Here is a 16258-nt window from a genome sequence, read left to right as displayed (position 1 = left end):
CCTGTGCTGGAAGGCTGAAGGTGAGGTTGGCAGATGTGTTGACATATATAAAGGTGTAAGAACATGGAGCTGATAACGAAGAGATACGGGATTTTTCTGTAAAAAGCAAATGGGTTTTCCATTGTATTGTCTCAGTTTTTTAAGTAAAATAATGCCCTGCAAGCATGACTGTGGGATTTTGTCTTGGGATGGGTTTAAAGTTAGGAGTCCTGTCTGATTTGGTAGTTTAACTTCATTCAGAAGTTAACAAGGCAAGGAATTAGCTCAACAAATGTTCCTTTCCCAATATCTTCGGATGTAGATCCTGTGGGGTGCCCATTTCTCTCCATTTACCCTGTACAGAATCATTTACACTAAATCACAGAATCACAGGATGGGTAAGGTTGGAAGGGACCACTGCAGGTCATCTGGTCCAACCTCCCTGCTCAAGCAGGGCCCTCCAAAGCACGTCACTCAGGATTGTGTCCAGAGGGCTTTTGAATATCTCCAGAGAAGGAGAATTTGCAACCTTTCTGGACAAACTATCCCTCACAGGAAATAAATTCTTCCTCCTGTTCAGGTGGAACTTCCTGTGTTCCAGTTTCTGCCCACTGCCTTTCATGCTATTTCTTGGCACCAGGAAGAAGATCCTGGCTCCATCTCTGTGAATCTCCCTTCAGATATTGACAGACATTGACAAGGTCCTCTCTCAGATGCCTAACTTCCAGAAAGCTAAAGTTCATGGAGATGAAACCTGTCTCTCCTAAGTAATTCTTCAGCTAATGTGCACCTTCCTTACAAATACTTCATATAAACCATATTACTTTTATTCTTTATGAAAAGAAAGTATTCAAAGCTTTCCTAAAGCAAAGACATATGTTATCCTCTAAGCCAATTAGCCAATAAAATAAAGGAATTAGATCAGCTTGACAAATCCATGTTGATTCTCTTTTACCACCTTCTTATCCTATAGCAGCTAATGAATTGTTTGTTTCATAATTTGTTGAGGTTTCTCTGTAGTGACTCAGCTTAGCTGGCTGGTTTAAATTTCCTGGCTCTTATTTTTTTTTTTTTTTTTTCTATCTACACAAACAAATACCCTGATTTCCCTTTTCAACTCCAAAGAACCATCTCGATATAGGAGAAGTTCTTGAAGTCCATTCCTAACTGTTCACAGAGTGTTTTCACTGGACAACCCGCAGGGGAATTCCCTCAGGTCAAGCAGTTTGAATTCACTCACTCAGTGTAAGGGTTCTTTAATTTACACCCCTTTGCTCTGGCCCATTCCCATACCCCAATCAATGTGACTTCTGTAATATTTATCTAGCACTGACTGTTTTGTGGTAAGGGGAGTCAAACAGGCAATGATAACTACAACCCTTTATATGTGCTCTCTTTCTGTGGTACATAGTTTTACAGTTTTATTCCCTCTAGCATATTTACAGAATATTTGTAGGATTTCTTTTCCTTCCCTTGTGTGTTTGTAGCCACCTCTAGCTCATTCTTTGCCAGGACCCTTCTGATTTCATCCACACGTGCTTTGGTATCATTCTCTTCTCATTCCTAGTCTGCTGCTGTTTGAACTTTCAAAAAACAATTAATTTCTCATTCTAAGGCATTAATGAGGTCCTCACACACTTTTAGTGTTTTTCTTTTGTTCTATTCTTCTCCCTGCCTTAGGAGATCTCGTCATTGCACCTCTGCTCTAATCTCTAAATCAGCGCTTGCTGGCCTGTATTCTTTTTCCTTGACTCAACCTACCAATTCCCTGATGTTTCACAGCCAATTAATCCTTCTTCTGCTGTTCCTACTTTCTCTTTTCCATGTGTCTGGGAAGCTGATTAACTCATATCTTGGTATATGTACTAAGGCTTTATATTCTTCCTGTTTAGCCCTTACACTCCTAGCCCTTGGGCAGAGACATTTCAGATGTTTACCAGATTGCTCCATTCTTCTCCCAAGTGCCTCATTTTCACCTCTATTAAATTTCCCATTTTCCTAACTCACTAACCAGCATGCTGCCTGGTTCTTGGAAGACTCCTGCGCTGTAAAATATCCAGTTTTAGTCGACACTGTCCGTGCTTTCACCTCAAGGATTTGTCTGGCCCACCTGTGCCACCTTCCACAGAGACCAAAGGAAACAAGTCAGCCCCTGGAAAGGAGTTAGTGGTGATCCCAATAACGGGCAGGATTTTTATTTCAGTGATGGCAGATATATGAAGGAAGCCACAATTAATCCTTCCTGTTTCCCTTCTCAAATTGTGTTGTAAACACTGGAGATTTAAACCTCTCTGTGACCCTTTTCACCGAAAATAAATATTAATAACCCCACTTCACAGACAGGGAAACAAACACAGAAAAGCTAAATGACTTTTTATGGAAATGCCGAGGCAAAGGCAGGAGCTGCCAGGGCATGCACTGGAAACCATTCAGGGAAAGCCGTCAGTCAGGCCTTAAGGAGCAAGGGGGCAGAAAACAGGGTTGTGATTGCAATTACATCAGCTGGTGAGGAGCCAGCCCCTCAGAGCCCAGAGCTCAGCTAGCCAAAGGCTAGGGCAGTTTACTGACACTGGACTTACTGCCAGAGCATCCAAATGATGATTGTTTTTAGTGGTAGATTTGTCTTCCCTCTCACTGGTCCATGCATGAGCTACAAGCAGCTTAATTAAAGGCTAAAAAAGCCCCTGATGCTAAAATAGCTGCCTTGCCATCTTTCTGGAGATCGTGCTAGACTCATAGCAGGGCACTTCTTTCTGCTTTCTCCTTTCTCTCTCACTCCCTCCTGATCTCTCACTTTCTAAAAGTGAAATAATAAAAGAAGCAGGAGAAAGAACAGATGAAGAAAGTAGCCACAAACTGCTCCACCGACAATAATGTGCCATGGATCTTCCAGGAGCTGTCTGAGGATGTGATTCCCTGGAGAGAAAGCCCAAGGCCAGGGATGATACAGGCTCAAGTGTCATGAAAAGCACTCACAGACCCCAGCGCCGAGCGCACAATGCAGCGCTGAGGATACGGACTTGGCTGCCGTTTATGGAGTGGGGAATACAGTGGCAGATTTATTCTACAGTAAAGAGGGTTGTTTCTTGGTAGCACTAATACTGACACATTATCTGGGACGGAAGAGGATGCACAAATAGGAACAATTATCCCATTTCTTTGCCTGTGTCTCCCCCAAATGCCCCCTACTCCTATTCCCTCCTGTTCTCTTCATTCCTCTCCTTGCACCGGGTCCTCTCCTTCCTCTTTGGTTTATACCTTATTTCTTTAGCCTCGTCCTTCATCTTTTCCCAATGGGTTGTAAATAACATGGGTTTTTAGTTCTCCAAGATTTTGCATATTATCTTCAACTGGAGCCTTGTGTCCAGCCCTCTGCCTGGAAAACCATACGAGTGTTTTCAAACAGAGGGTCAAATCCTGCTCTCACTAAAACAGGAGTGAAAATTTTCACACTGTAAGGGCCAGGCCAAGGGACAGATCTGCTGGTAACAACCTGACAGAAGAGGATTTTAAAATTATCTAGCACAGCTTAAAGAGACATGTCCTAACAAATCATCACTGCCCATCACTGAAATGGAAACCAGTGATGGGAACTACCACCACACTCCTGCACAAATTCCAACTCCCCGCTCATCAGCTGAAATCAGTATAGAGCAAACACCTGGGCACTTCTACATCCCTATTTTCCCCCCTCCTTATTCCAAAAACACACACCTACTTTCACTACTACATTTGTGGTTTTACCTCACAATGGAACAGAAACTGGGAGTACAAACAAATTGGTCACATAAGAGATCTGTGGAAAAAAAATAAATATGGGTCCCAAATTGCTGCCAAACACTCCCTGACTTGGGCTTTGCATCTCTGAGGGATGGATGGGGGCAGTGGATCTTGTCCAAGGACAGATAAGACAGGAGATAGCTCTATCACCCACATCTCTGCTGTTTGGCAGGAGAGGAGCAGGGCTGCTGTCTTTCCCCCTCCTTAATCTGCTTCCTGCCTGCTTCAAAAACAACCCAGTGCACGGTTGTTTATTATTATTATCACTGCTATTTTCCAGAGTGCTGTAAAACTAGGGGATAGAGCACTCTGACAGCCTCATAACAAACAGCAGATAAAGCTAATTAGATTTTGTTCTTCCTTCAGTTTGCTGACTTGATTCTTTTTTTTTTCTTTTTATTGTTTAATTATTTATTTTTTAGCCCAGAGGTTTACACACACACACACACACACATGTATTTCACTAGACACAGGCAAAGCATCCTTGGGATCACCTCTGACAGGAAAGGGCTATTGTGGCCAGGAGACCCAAGAGCTGGTGAGGGGCTGAGACAGAGGGTGCAGTGTAGTGCAGGGCTCAGCACAGCATCTTCCACCCACGTCATGTAAACTGCTGGGGGGAGGAAGGAGAGCACAGCCTTTCACAGCCTCTAAGAGAGTCAGTGTGAGACAAAAGGCATCAGTAAAAAAAGTTCATGTGCCTGGCAGGAGCCCAAAACTGCTGCAGCAGTGGGGACCAGACGAGTGCCTCTAAGACACCATCTCTTCTGGCCATTATGGGAATATTTGGCTTGAGTCTCAACCTGACAGCCTTGCTGACTCTTGAGGAACGACAAAACGGTGGGGAGCAGGGCGACTTCCCTCCCTCCCTCCCTTTCTCCATCGGCTGTTTCCAAATTCTTTGGGATTAGCTAGCAGCAGCAAGAAAAGGCGCTGCTCTCAGTGCTCAGCACTTAGCAGCCTGAAGTGAGGTGACAGGCCCGGCGCAGGGGACAAGGGCTTCATTCACTGGGGGATACCAAACCAGAATTACAAGTGTGCAAGAATAAACAAGGCTGGAGTTAATCTAAAGTTGTTTTACACTCTGTTTTATTACAGTCAATGCACTTCCGTTCCTCTGTGCAGAGCCTAGCTCTGCTTAATTACCATGACTCAGGGAGAATTTTAATAGTGCGCAGCGCGCACGGAGGCATTCTCCTGACCTCTAGAGGTCTGTCAAAAGAAGAGGAGCATCTGCTCCCTCTACAAGTTCCTGGAGGAAAAGGAGGCAGCCCACAAAACTGCTTTTCCTGAAGTTATCCGGGAACCATTCCCAAGGGGTTGGCCACCCACCTCTCCCTGGCTGCGCTTCCTCAGCAGCAGCGGAGCACCCTGGGGCTGGGGGCTCCTCCTGCCCTCACTACCTGCTGGCACCTTCCTGGGCACAGCCATGGGATACTGGCAGGGAGAGAAGGCTGAGCAGGTTTTCCACACCACACAGCAGCATTCACACGGGTGTGGTTGATGTCCAGGGACACTGCTCCCAGCCCAGCTGCTGCCTTTGGATCCCAGACACTGCAAACACCCTGAGAGCCTTTGCCATCTCCACACCTCCTGCAGCTCCCAGCACAGGCATCTCTGAACTGGTGGTACTGCTCACACACATTTGGCTCTGAACACACATGGAAGATACATCTTTTATTACATTTTGACAACTCTTGCACAAGTTGCAACAAGTTGCACAAGTGACCAGGGCAGAATTTTCCCACTGAACTGAATTACCCCCATCTTAAAAAAAAAAACCAGAATGAAACAGCTAGAAAGCCAAATATTATAACCAAAATATTTGCATCTCATCAAGGAAAACACTGATTTAAGAAGATTTTCTTTTCTTTGCAATAGGGTTTACCACTGGCAAGCCTCCAGCTACAGTTGTGGCAGTGCTGGCATAGAAGGCAAAGTGGGTGCAGACATGCACATTTACAGACACAGATATGTACAACAGCACTTTTTAACCCGTGTCCTGGGGATGTAAATGCTGAATATCCCACAGCCTGGCTTTTGCATGCTGCAGCCAGGACCTAGCTGAGTGTCAAGTTTTTGTCATGCCTACAAGCACCGGATTTTTAAGCTAATTATGCACATACATTGTTTCTTTATTAATAAGCTTTGAAGCAGTATTATACAAACTATTATTATGGGAACACCTGTTTCACCTCTTTTGTGTCCCTTCCTGTGAGCCACCCTTTTATTAAAATTCAGTATTGTGTGCAACAAGGTGAACGCTAAACCAAGCAGAACAGGACATCTGTACAGAGGCACACACCACACCTAATGCATTAGTCTGGGCTAAGAAGCTCAATTTCTAAGGACCCAAGCTGCCTGTCTTTTGAGCAGCATCATGGAGAGATAGAGACACAGGGAGCTCTTATGTGCTAGTGAAGACTTTAAAATACGTGGATACTGAAAACCGAGCAGGACAGGAAGAAGCTTTTTATCTAAAGAGCAGCCTCCTGCTGGAAAATATTGTCTAGATAGTATGAGGAAAGGTGCTCAGAAACACATCAGAGCATTTCTTGTTCTGCACTGGGAATCCTCTTCACAACCAGCATAAGAACCAGGAAGATGGCACGGTGCTTTTAATAATGTATCAATATTAATAATAATCATCACTGGTAATCACTGGAGTCCTTGCAGGCTGTAATGCTACAACACACTGCACATTCATCCTTGTCCTTGAGCCTCACAAAGTAGTGACAGACTTGGGAGCCTCTTGCATCTTAAAATTAGCTCTGTTTGGATTCAGGGCAATTCCCCATTTACAGCAGCAGAGTCTAAGACACATGGCAAGATCAGGCAATATGAAATGTAAGCTAAAACGACATGGCTTCATGCTTTAGGGATACATGTGTGGGTTCTCTGTCTGTGCTGGATTCTCAGGAACTGGGAGGCAATTTTAGGAGAAATCTAATTTTTCTCCATTTAGGGATTAAAGAAACTGTTCTGATTAATGCTTGGGCTAAATTCACTCCTGGATTTTGCCACAATCACTAATTTATTGGTGAATTTAGCCCAGGTTTCCAGAGGATCACTATGACTTGTCACTGCTCCTTTCCTTACTGTGGCACACTGGATTTCCCATGCTGTTGCTGAGATAGAACCAGCTTGGAAATATGCACAGCCTGACCCAACCTGTTGGTCTTGCACTGTAAAAATTCTGATCAGACAGAAATCAGAGACATGCTCTACAGCTCAGGAGAGAATGGCAACAGAGAGCTCTGGTGAAAGGCATCAATAACTGTCTCTTCTCCAGGCAAAGGCTGCCTAAAGTCAGAAAAAGAGAATCATCTCTGATTCCTTGGTCTCAAAATACTATTCCTTAGGTCAACCTGTATGAAACCATATACTAGAGGCAGCCATGAAGCTGGGAATTATGTTTAGGAATGGATGATTTCACACAGTACCACCAGGGCTAGCGGCCCCTCCCTCTGCCTCATGTACAAGGTGTAAGGAATCATTCTCAGCAGATGTATGAATACAAATTACACAATCATACAGTCAACTATCCATTCAGATCCAGGAGCAACACATCTGGGAAGGGTGCTGTGAAGCTGGCAAACAGGCAAACATGAGCAGTGACCCACTTCTTGCTGCTCTGCAAGTCACAGCCTTGCTCACACAGGACTGCTCTCGAACCCACTGTAGAGCCCAAGTGCTTTTGAGCCCAGAGGAAGAGCTGTGCTGTTGGGTGCTGGCTGGCTGGAAATGTAGAGGCCCCTCAGAGCCCTGGAGCTGCATGTTTCTCCTGTGGTCACTCCTTCATCTTCTGTCTTGCCTTCCACACACGAGAGGTACTCCTGGATCTCATGGTCTAGCTCCAAGAATTCCTCTTCACCGTCAGAGCTACTGGCAGTGTCATAATCAATCTCTTCTGCACAAGGAGGTTCATCATCAGACTCCAGGCTGTTGTTACTGCACCTTCTGCAGAAAAACCACAAGAGAGACTGGACGTCACCAAAGGAGGGGGTGTTCTCAGGGGGAAGAGCAAGCAACAGGGAAATGCTTTTTCTGGGTTCAGCCTTGGCTCTGTTAATAAGGAATGAGGTGGTACAAAGCAAGCTCTGGTGTGTCTTTGTGTCTGTCTCACCAATGAGAGTGATGAAATGAAGAGTGATACTCACTGACCTCTCAGGAGTAAAGTGTTATTATTCCCATCACTATTACTGCTATTGCTTATACAGAAACAGAGTGGTTTACATACAGACGATACCATTCTTGCCTTGAGGCACTTACAAAGGTTACAGAAGCTGAAATATAGCAGAGAAGAAGGTATTCAGTTTCCAGAAGTTTGCTGATCCTCCCCCTTGCTGTAGTTCCACATTTAGTGTAAGACCTAATTAATGCAGGTGGTTGAAGTGTTTTGGCATCTTTTCCTTCTGTTCTGTGCAAGCTCAGAGCACTGCTAACAAGAGGCAGCACAAACAAAAAACTGAGCCTCTTGGATCTTCAAGCACACTGGCTCCAGGGAGGGCAGAAGCACCAGGAGTGCTTTGTGAAGAACATGGAAAGGCTTTGATAGCATCACTTCCTGGGGAACGGCCAAATTCAGTCAAGCCTGAATGGCTGAGGAAAAACCCTTAAGTGGATGTCACAGCCACAACACCTGGCTCTCAGAAAGGTGGTTTATCCCACCTTGGCCCCCCTGACATTTACTCCAAGGAATGGCCACAGGGGCTTTCCTTACATGCCCACTTTCAATGCACACTGCATGAGGTTTTCCTGATGCAATTATTTATGGCACAAAGTGACCACTAGACTAGATGTTTCTGGGGTTCCTTCTTCTCCCAAGCTGCTCACATCCCATAAGGCCCTCAGCCCATGAGGGCAGCTGGGTAATTTTTTAAGACCAGAAAGAAGCCTGTGATTTCAGTGCTGTCTGGGTCACAGTCTGGATGAATCAGGTGAAGAGATACTTCATTTTTCACCTCCAGGTCAATGTTTTCGATCAGACTCAGAGCAGGGGAATGTATTGCTTTGGGGGATGGGGAAAGGAACAATAATATTCCACCTCTGACCCAGAGTTTCTAATTTGTCCCGAGCTGGGAAGAATGAATGGCTTGGCAGATGGAGCATACACAGCTTTAATGTGTGGTCTGCTCACTTACATGTCAGTAACCAGAATAATCTTCCAGCTTTCAGCTGTTCCACAGCAGTTCCAGCAAGTGAGGTTTCAGAACATACCAAAGGTGTAAAGTATTGCTTTTTGGATGTATTGATGATCCCTCCCCTCTTCTGCACTCCAAGAAAGGTGTAAGATTTTCCTAGGACTGAGACTCAGATCTTAACTGCATACAGACTATTCTGCAGTAGAAACAAGCAGTGTCAGCCCACATCTCCTTCTCAGGCTGATCTCTGGCTTAGTTTACTTCAAAGGCTGGGTATAAAGGATTTTCTGAAAGCTTAATAGAGCTGTACAGCTTAAAAATAAATAAAAGAATAATTATGCACTTTTACAGTTTCTGGCTCTACTTCAGTCTGCTCAGAAATCTGGGTCAGGAAGAACTCATACTGAAAATGAGGATGTGACATGAAACAAAACAAACAAACCAGGACAATCCTCCCAGCACAAACAGCAACAGCAACGGTCCCAGCTGAGTCTGACCAGTGGGTTTGATTTCTTCCTTGATTTTTCCTATGCAGGTATGGTATGAATTACCATGGTACTGACTACCTATGATAATGTTCAAAGCTGACTAAACCCAGGGGAACCAGAATTTTCTTTTATCAGCCCTGCTCTTGCAGATTTCCAATCAGAAAGAACCAAAGCATACCTACTTCCAATATAGCACTTGTACATTTTGAAGGAGCTGCTAATGCCATTGGGACACAGAACATAGCTGTTGCCCAACTCACTGATATTTTACAGATGGAACAGCTTGCAGCCTAGGAACTAAAGGTCAAACATTTGCATTAACAGGATAATTGGGGGGAAAAAAGGTTCCTATTATTACTTAAATCTGGAAAACAAAATAACAGGATCTTCTGAATTTTTCAATAATTTAAGTGATTTTAGGACTGCATTTCTGACAAAAAAGGGAAAATGCCTCCTACCACAAAAACATTTTGCTAATGAAGGGAAGTCTGGAAGACAACAAACAGAGAATGAAAGACAAAAAAAATAAAAAAAAAAAAAACCTGCCTTTTCTTTATATTGAAGACTGAAGGGATATTCCTTAGGAAGCAATCATTTATTCATAAAACATTTGTAATGGACTTCCGAAGCTCCCCCTTGTTGTTTGCCTGAACAGCACACAAAACACCAAGACCATGAGAGCTCAATCCAGGGGGGCAGTTGTGCTGCAGAAAGAAGCTCCCCATGAGTGAGGATGTGCTTAGACCCTGTCTGGTGGTCAGGAAAGAAGATTTTCTTCCTCATTATTTTTGCCCTTTGCTCCTTTGCTGTGGCAGTGATGAGCAAGGCAGTCAGCACTGATCTTAGCAGTGGCTGACACCCCCTGGACCAGAGCCACCACCACCAGCCTCACACTGAGCTAGCAAACAGCAAAGAGATGGCACCAACCTCCTCCTGCTGCCAACACGGGCTGCAGTCACTGCTGACTTCAAAGCTGAGACAGTATTTATCACACTAACAGACTCTACAAACCAGTTACATCTTTGCATAAATGCAACCTTACATCTCAATAACTCACTTTCTGTTGCAAGGAGATTTAAAACACATTACAAAGCAACACAAATGGGCTGGTTCCAAGCAGCAGGTTCTTCTGGAAGAGGAGGGGTGGCAGCATGTGGCACGTGGAGGAGCCAGCCAGTTCCACCAACCAAGTGCCAGTCCTTGCATGTGCTTCCCCACATCACGGAGACCATCTCCTCCTTCCATGCAAATGGTGAAACATGGTAAGGAACAGGATTGCCTACATCTATTGACTATTGCATTCTTTCCCAACAGAGTTTTAGGGGTTTGTTTGTTTATTTTTAATCTGATCTTTAAAAGCTGGAAAATAATTCACCTGACAAGAAATGAAACAAAAACCAAAAGCAAAACAACAACAACAACAAAAAACCTACCCAGGAGACATGAAACATATTTATCAAAGAATAATGATGTTGTCTTACAGAAGGTAAACAAAGAGGAAAACCAATGACACTACATTATAGAAATCCAAGACAAATATAGACTATGAATACCACTAAACATGAACACAGTGCAGGAGGAAAGGGGGAAGGCTGGTAATATATTCTAGAGCCAGCAGTCCCCCAGCTTTCACAATAAAACATATACACATTTGGTTGATCTTCAAAACCTATGGCCTCATAGCCCCCATCTATTCCAGCTGATGGGAGCCACTGCAGCAATTTGCAACTTCATGATGTGATAAATAGAATTTCTTTGTTTTGATTTTTAATTTGCATATTTACTCAGATATGACTTAATCTTAATTAGTTCTCCTTTTCTATGTGGGTGTGATTTTTTGTTTGCTTAGTTTTGGAAAGCAAGCAAGACTTGGTTCTCTATAAAATAATTCTGGGGTTTTTGCTGGCTTAATGGGAGGAGAAGGAGAAGGGAGCCCAGGGCCTCTTTATGTGTCAGCATAACTGGAACTTTGTGATATGACTGGAAAACACTTCTTTCAGGTGCCTGCTGTTGACTCCTCATTCAGAGTCAGCCTGCTAGGTCACAGCTGGACATAAACCTCTCCTGTCAGCTGTCCTGCTGAGCCCCACCTCGGAACACACACTCTGGAGCTGTGCTGATAAACTACAGCTACACACTGCACATGGGGATGAGTGGCAAGCTCTCTTCCATACTTCATTTTCATCTACTTGTACATGCACTTCCAGGGAATGGAGAAAGCTAGAGAACCCCTAAGTAATTTCCTGAGATTTTTCCCTCACGCTTTGCTCGTGTGGCAGGTCACTCACTCTCTGTGTGTTCTGCTGGCTGAAAATAGAACATTTCATTTTTTCTGCTGGAGAGAGCGGGCACTGACAACTGCCCCTCTTAAGGAATCTGTGACTACTGCTCAGGGTTTCTGGGTGACCTTCCCTTGACAGGCCTCACACTTGCAATGCATTACAGAAAGAAGTGGAGCATTTCCTTTTTTTTTTTCTTTTTTTTTTTCATATTGCTCCTCTCACTGTTGAAATTTGTTGCAGCCTTGTCAGAGAAAAACTGGAAGTGGGAGGGTTTAAATGCATCACATAAAAAGGAGGAAAAAGCTAAGGCTGGAGACCACTGCTGGTCATGGACACACCAATGATTCTATCTGAGGGATGTATCAACAAAAAAACAAACATCCTCAGCCTTTCTCTGCAGTGAAAAAATAACCTGCCAGCATAATCACCCTGCCTGTAACCCTATTTTCTCCTTGTGTTAAACCTTCTCTCCTTCATGGTATGTCACAATTCTTTGGAAGCTGCCCAAAGCAGGCATGTGGCTGTGTATAATGAGCCAAGCACAACTCTGATACAGTTCATAGACTAAATAAGGCAGGAAATAGCTTTACTGATTTTTTTTTTTTTTTTCAAGAGATGAGACATTCTTGTGCATGAACAGAAAAGAGAAAAAAATACTTATAAGTGATTAAACAGGCCAACTTCTCTGCAGTTACATCATTCACCTGAAAGATGGGTGTGGTTTTTCCCCATTCAGGCAGGGACTGGAGACCCCAGAAAGTTCCTTGACCACAATTATCACCTGCACAGGTGACAGAACAGAAGGGGAATTGCCCATTCTTTTCCAAAGAAGTTTTACCTATGGTATGAACAGTTACCAGTGCTGGTAAATAAAGTGTCCTGAAGCTTTAAAGATATGCTGCTCCCTCCATAGAATTGGAATTACCTTGCCCTTCTGGCTTTTTGACATTAAAATTCCATCTACATCACCAAATCTAAAAGGGATGTGTGGTCTTGCACAGTTTTGCTTTTGAGGAAACCATATGTTTTATTAAAAGAAAGAACACTGCTTCTGAAGGCTTGTAATGAATCTAAAATGAACCTTAAGCAGACACATTTGCAGTAATCCCAAAGTACAATTCTGCCTTTAATTGCTTCATAAAGTAGTATTTTAGGACATAAATGAAACAACTATGATGCTTGCAGGTAATTACACCTGTAAGAAATACACTACAGCAACAAGATGCCAGCAAAGAAGGGCTTTAATCTGCCCTTTGTGTCTGGATTCAGTTGCTACAAGATGCCTTGCACACCTTGTAATGACTTTCTAATTTCTTCTCTGCTGTTCAGCAGCTCCCCAGACAGCAGCCTGGCACCCTCCTGCCTGAGGAATGCCAGACAAGGATCTGTTTAATCCCTGTCCCCACCAAGGGAGGGGATCAGCTCTGTTCTGATGCATGACTCCAGCTTTAGGAGCTATTGCTTCCCCCTGTGTTGCTGCCACACAGCAAACATTAATGATGTTAACTCTGTAGACTCCCGGGGGATTTCCCTTCCCAAAGATTCTTTGACAAGGACTTTTACATCACACAACCTCTCCTGAGAAAATGTGTGCTCAGCCCAAGGCAGTGCCAGGTGCCCTGGCTCTCAGCCCACCATAGCCCATCCTTTCACCAGCAATATGAACGTAATTAAACGTGGCCTTGAATTCTGTTTGCTATGGCTGAGAGATGTTTGGTCTTGTTTTCAATGTAGGTTGGGTTTGGGTTTTTTTCCTTTTTTTTCTTCCTGCTGCAAATAGCCAAGAGAAAGGTGTAATTCATCGCTAAGGCTCAAACTAATTAGTTTTTCAGAAGTTCCCAGGCTAATTGTAGACTGAAATATTTATAATTGATTTGGCCAGATTAGAAATGGGTGTCTGGTGCACCAGTTAGATAAGTAAAGGGCAAATGGGTTTTATTTAGAGGAAGGGGGAAGACAGCCTGTAAATAAAAGGAGAACATGAAGAAACAGGCTGACTCCTGGCCAATACTGTCCCCTAATGTTCATTCAGGCTTGCAACAATTTAGCCCTGGGTCAGCATTTCACTTGCATCTACCATAAGCTGTTCTTGTCCCCAGGAATGGCTGCAGTGGGGAGAAGGTGGCTGATGCTGCTGCAGGGGCAGGGGAGGTGCTGGGCACACACCTCCCATCACACTGGTTAGGAAATGGAAAAGCCTTGTACGAACAAGGGGAGCTGCATTTAATTGAATCACACCATGCCATTGGGACAGCTTTGATCTGTCAGTGAAAGACGAGTTTGCAGAGAGGACAAGAAGCCATTTTTCTCCCATTTGATGGGTAGCTGACATTGCATGGCATTCCAGGATTCCAGGTAACTCAGCTCAGATCCCGGCATGCTTCTAATGCTAACCAACAAAATTCACACAAGCTGGTCTTCAGACATGCAGGATGGAAAAGCTGTTGAGGAGCCAGAGGCTGTGGATTCAGTCTTATGAACAATCATTAATTTCCTCCTAATGGAGGACCAATCTATATATCAGAGTAGGGCAAACACTGCATCTTTAGCATTCTTATAGCTGTAGGCTTGTAAGCATTAATAAAACCCAGTGACTTGAACAGATACAAGTCAGCCACGAAATGAAGCTCTGGCAGTTGCTGCAGACCCCAGATATAATGAGTTTTTCTTCTCTCACCCTTAGACTGTTCTTAGGTCTTGTATATTTATTTCTTTAAGTACATTCACATTTCAGCACAGGAAAGCACCATCCTGCGAGTACTTTATGAAAGATTTGTGAGCTGACATATTCACTTTGGTTTGTGATGATGTTTTCTTTCACATCCTACAATACCTGGCTTGGACAAAACATTAATAATTCCATTAATCTGCTGCTTGCAAGGGCAGATATGAACAGAACAGCTGCATCCCCATCACCACTGACAGGCTAAACCAGGGTACTGAGTAAAATTTCCACTTATTATGGTGTGAAGTTAATTATAAAAGAACCTAAGCATGGAAAACTCTGATTTTACCTCCACAGCCATACCAAGCAAACCTGTTAAATTTCAGTCACACCAAACAAGTTCAGCCACTCCACCCAAGCTGGGGGAACAGCTCATTCACCCAAAACCGGCACCCAGCATCAGCCTCTATGTTAATTCCTTGGCAATATGAGATATGTCTGAAGAAATCTTGAGACCTGACTGCCCCTATCTGTACAGCTCTGTTTTCCTGACATTTGGGCCAAAATCCCAAGCACCAGGGCTCAAGCCCTGGAACACAAATTTTAAGCAAGCTGAAGACGTTTTTAAGAAGCATATGTGATAAATTTGTGTGATATATTCAGGCCCTGTTGAGATACAAAATTTTGGAGTGTCTTGGGAAAGCAAAGGCCACATCTTGCTTTTTAGATCCACATTGCACTAAAACTTGGTGTTTATTTAAGGGATGGTTTAATATCAGGTCCACTGTGGTCTTGTTATACTCATCAAAAATGAGATATAAGCACAGGAAATAGAAGATGAGTGATGTAAAATAGATGGAATAATACCCATCCACCAGGCAGCACAATCAGTGGCTTGGATTTAGAGTTTAAGGATCAAAGGAAATGCTTCCAAAACAGGTAAATTTAGGCTTTCTACAGCCTAAGCTTCCTATGCATATATGAGCAGTCAAGGCCCTTGTATGAGAAGATACTTAGTGAGACTGCCAGAACTCATTAGGATTCTAAATAATGAAAGAGTTGCTGAAAATATGATTTTGAAAGTGTTTGGGAGCTTTTCTCACAGTGTCTCTATCTCAAGCAATTTCTTCTCGAAAAAGATAATCATGTTATTGATGATACTTAGCAGTCCAGCCAAAGTAATACAGGAAGATTATTGGAATCCTTGTAATTGCTTTTAGATGTTTCCAGTAGTTGAGATATTGGCACTGTGTGGGGGAAAGAAATGTGGAAAGATTTTGGCTTAGATGCTAAAAAATTGTACTGCTGAGGATAAAGAATGTAAAGGCAGGCAGGTTCTCCTGAGTTCTTGTTTCCCTTGGTGCTCTTTCACATAATGCCACTGACTCTATCCAAGTTTTATAATTGGTTCTATATATTTAATTTCAAAAGTCCAAGTTTCATGTGTCTATATCCCTTAGTTCTCTCTGAGCGACTTAAAGGATTGGGGATTTTGAAAGCAAAATGTTTTAAGATGGCCAAGACATGTCTAGACTGTGCCTTAGTTACTTATCTGTCCTATATACAAGGTATTTTTGGGTCAGATAAATACACATGTAAATATTTGTTCACAAAGTAGAAGAGAAATAGATATCTAATTACTTGACTGAACTAATAATTGCTGAAAATTACTGACTTCCAACCACTACACACTGTGAAAGAGAAAGAAAACTCTTGGTTGCTAGTTTGTCTTCATGAAAATGTATTTTTAGCTGATACCCACTCCGATGTTTCAGAGAATCTGTGGCAGAGGTGTATACATGTGTCTGTGTACGTAAATACGTTTAAACAAATACATCACCATCCCTTATCTACCTTTCCTTAAAGAGAGATAAATAATAGATATATACACACACCCAGACACCCACACATGCACACAGT

The 16258-nt window shown here is 43.2% G+C and overlaps 1 protein-coding gene across 1 annotated transcript in view; it reads right to left on the bottom strand.

Annotated features, from left to right (window-relative positions):
• Positions 1-5421: 5421 nt before the first annotated feature.
• The window catches only part of AGBL1 (AGBL carboxypeptidase 1), a 239592-nt gene continuing 228755 nt past the window's right edge, over positions 5422-16258 (bottom strand). Inside the window, exon 19 of the mRNA XM_086848696.1 lies at positions 5422-7719. Within this exon, the coding sequence (XP_086704822.1) occupies positions 7413-7719 (307 nt within the window). The 3' untranslated portion in view covers positions 5422-7412. The remainder of the gene's footprint in view (positions 7720-16258) is intronic.

The sequence above is a fragment of the Cyanistes caeruleus genome, chromosome 13, assembly GCF_971803275.1.
Source record: "Cyanistes caeruleus chromosome 13, bCyaCae1.hap1.1, whole genome shotgun sequence".
NCBI lineage: Eukaryota > Metazoa > Chordata > Aves > Passeriformes > Paridae > Cyanistes > Cyanistes caeruleus.
Note: the sequence above shows the minus strand (reverse complement) of the source record. Positions and strands in the feature narration are given on the sequence as shown.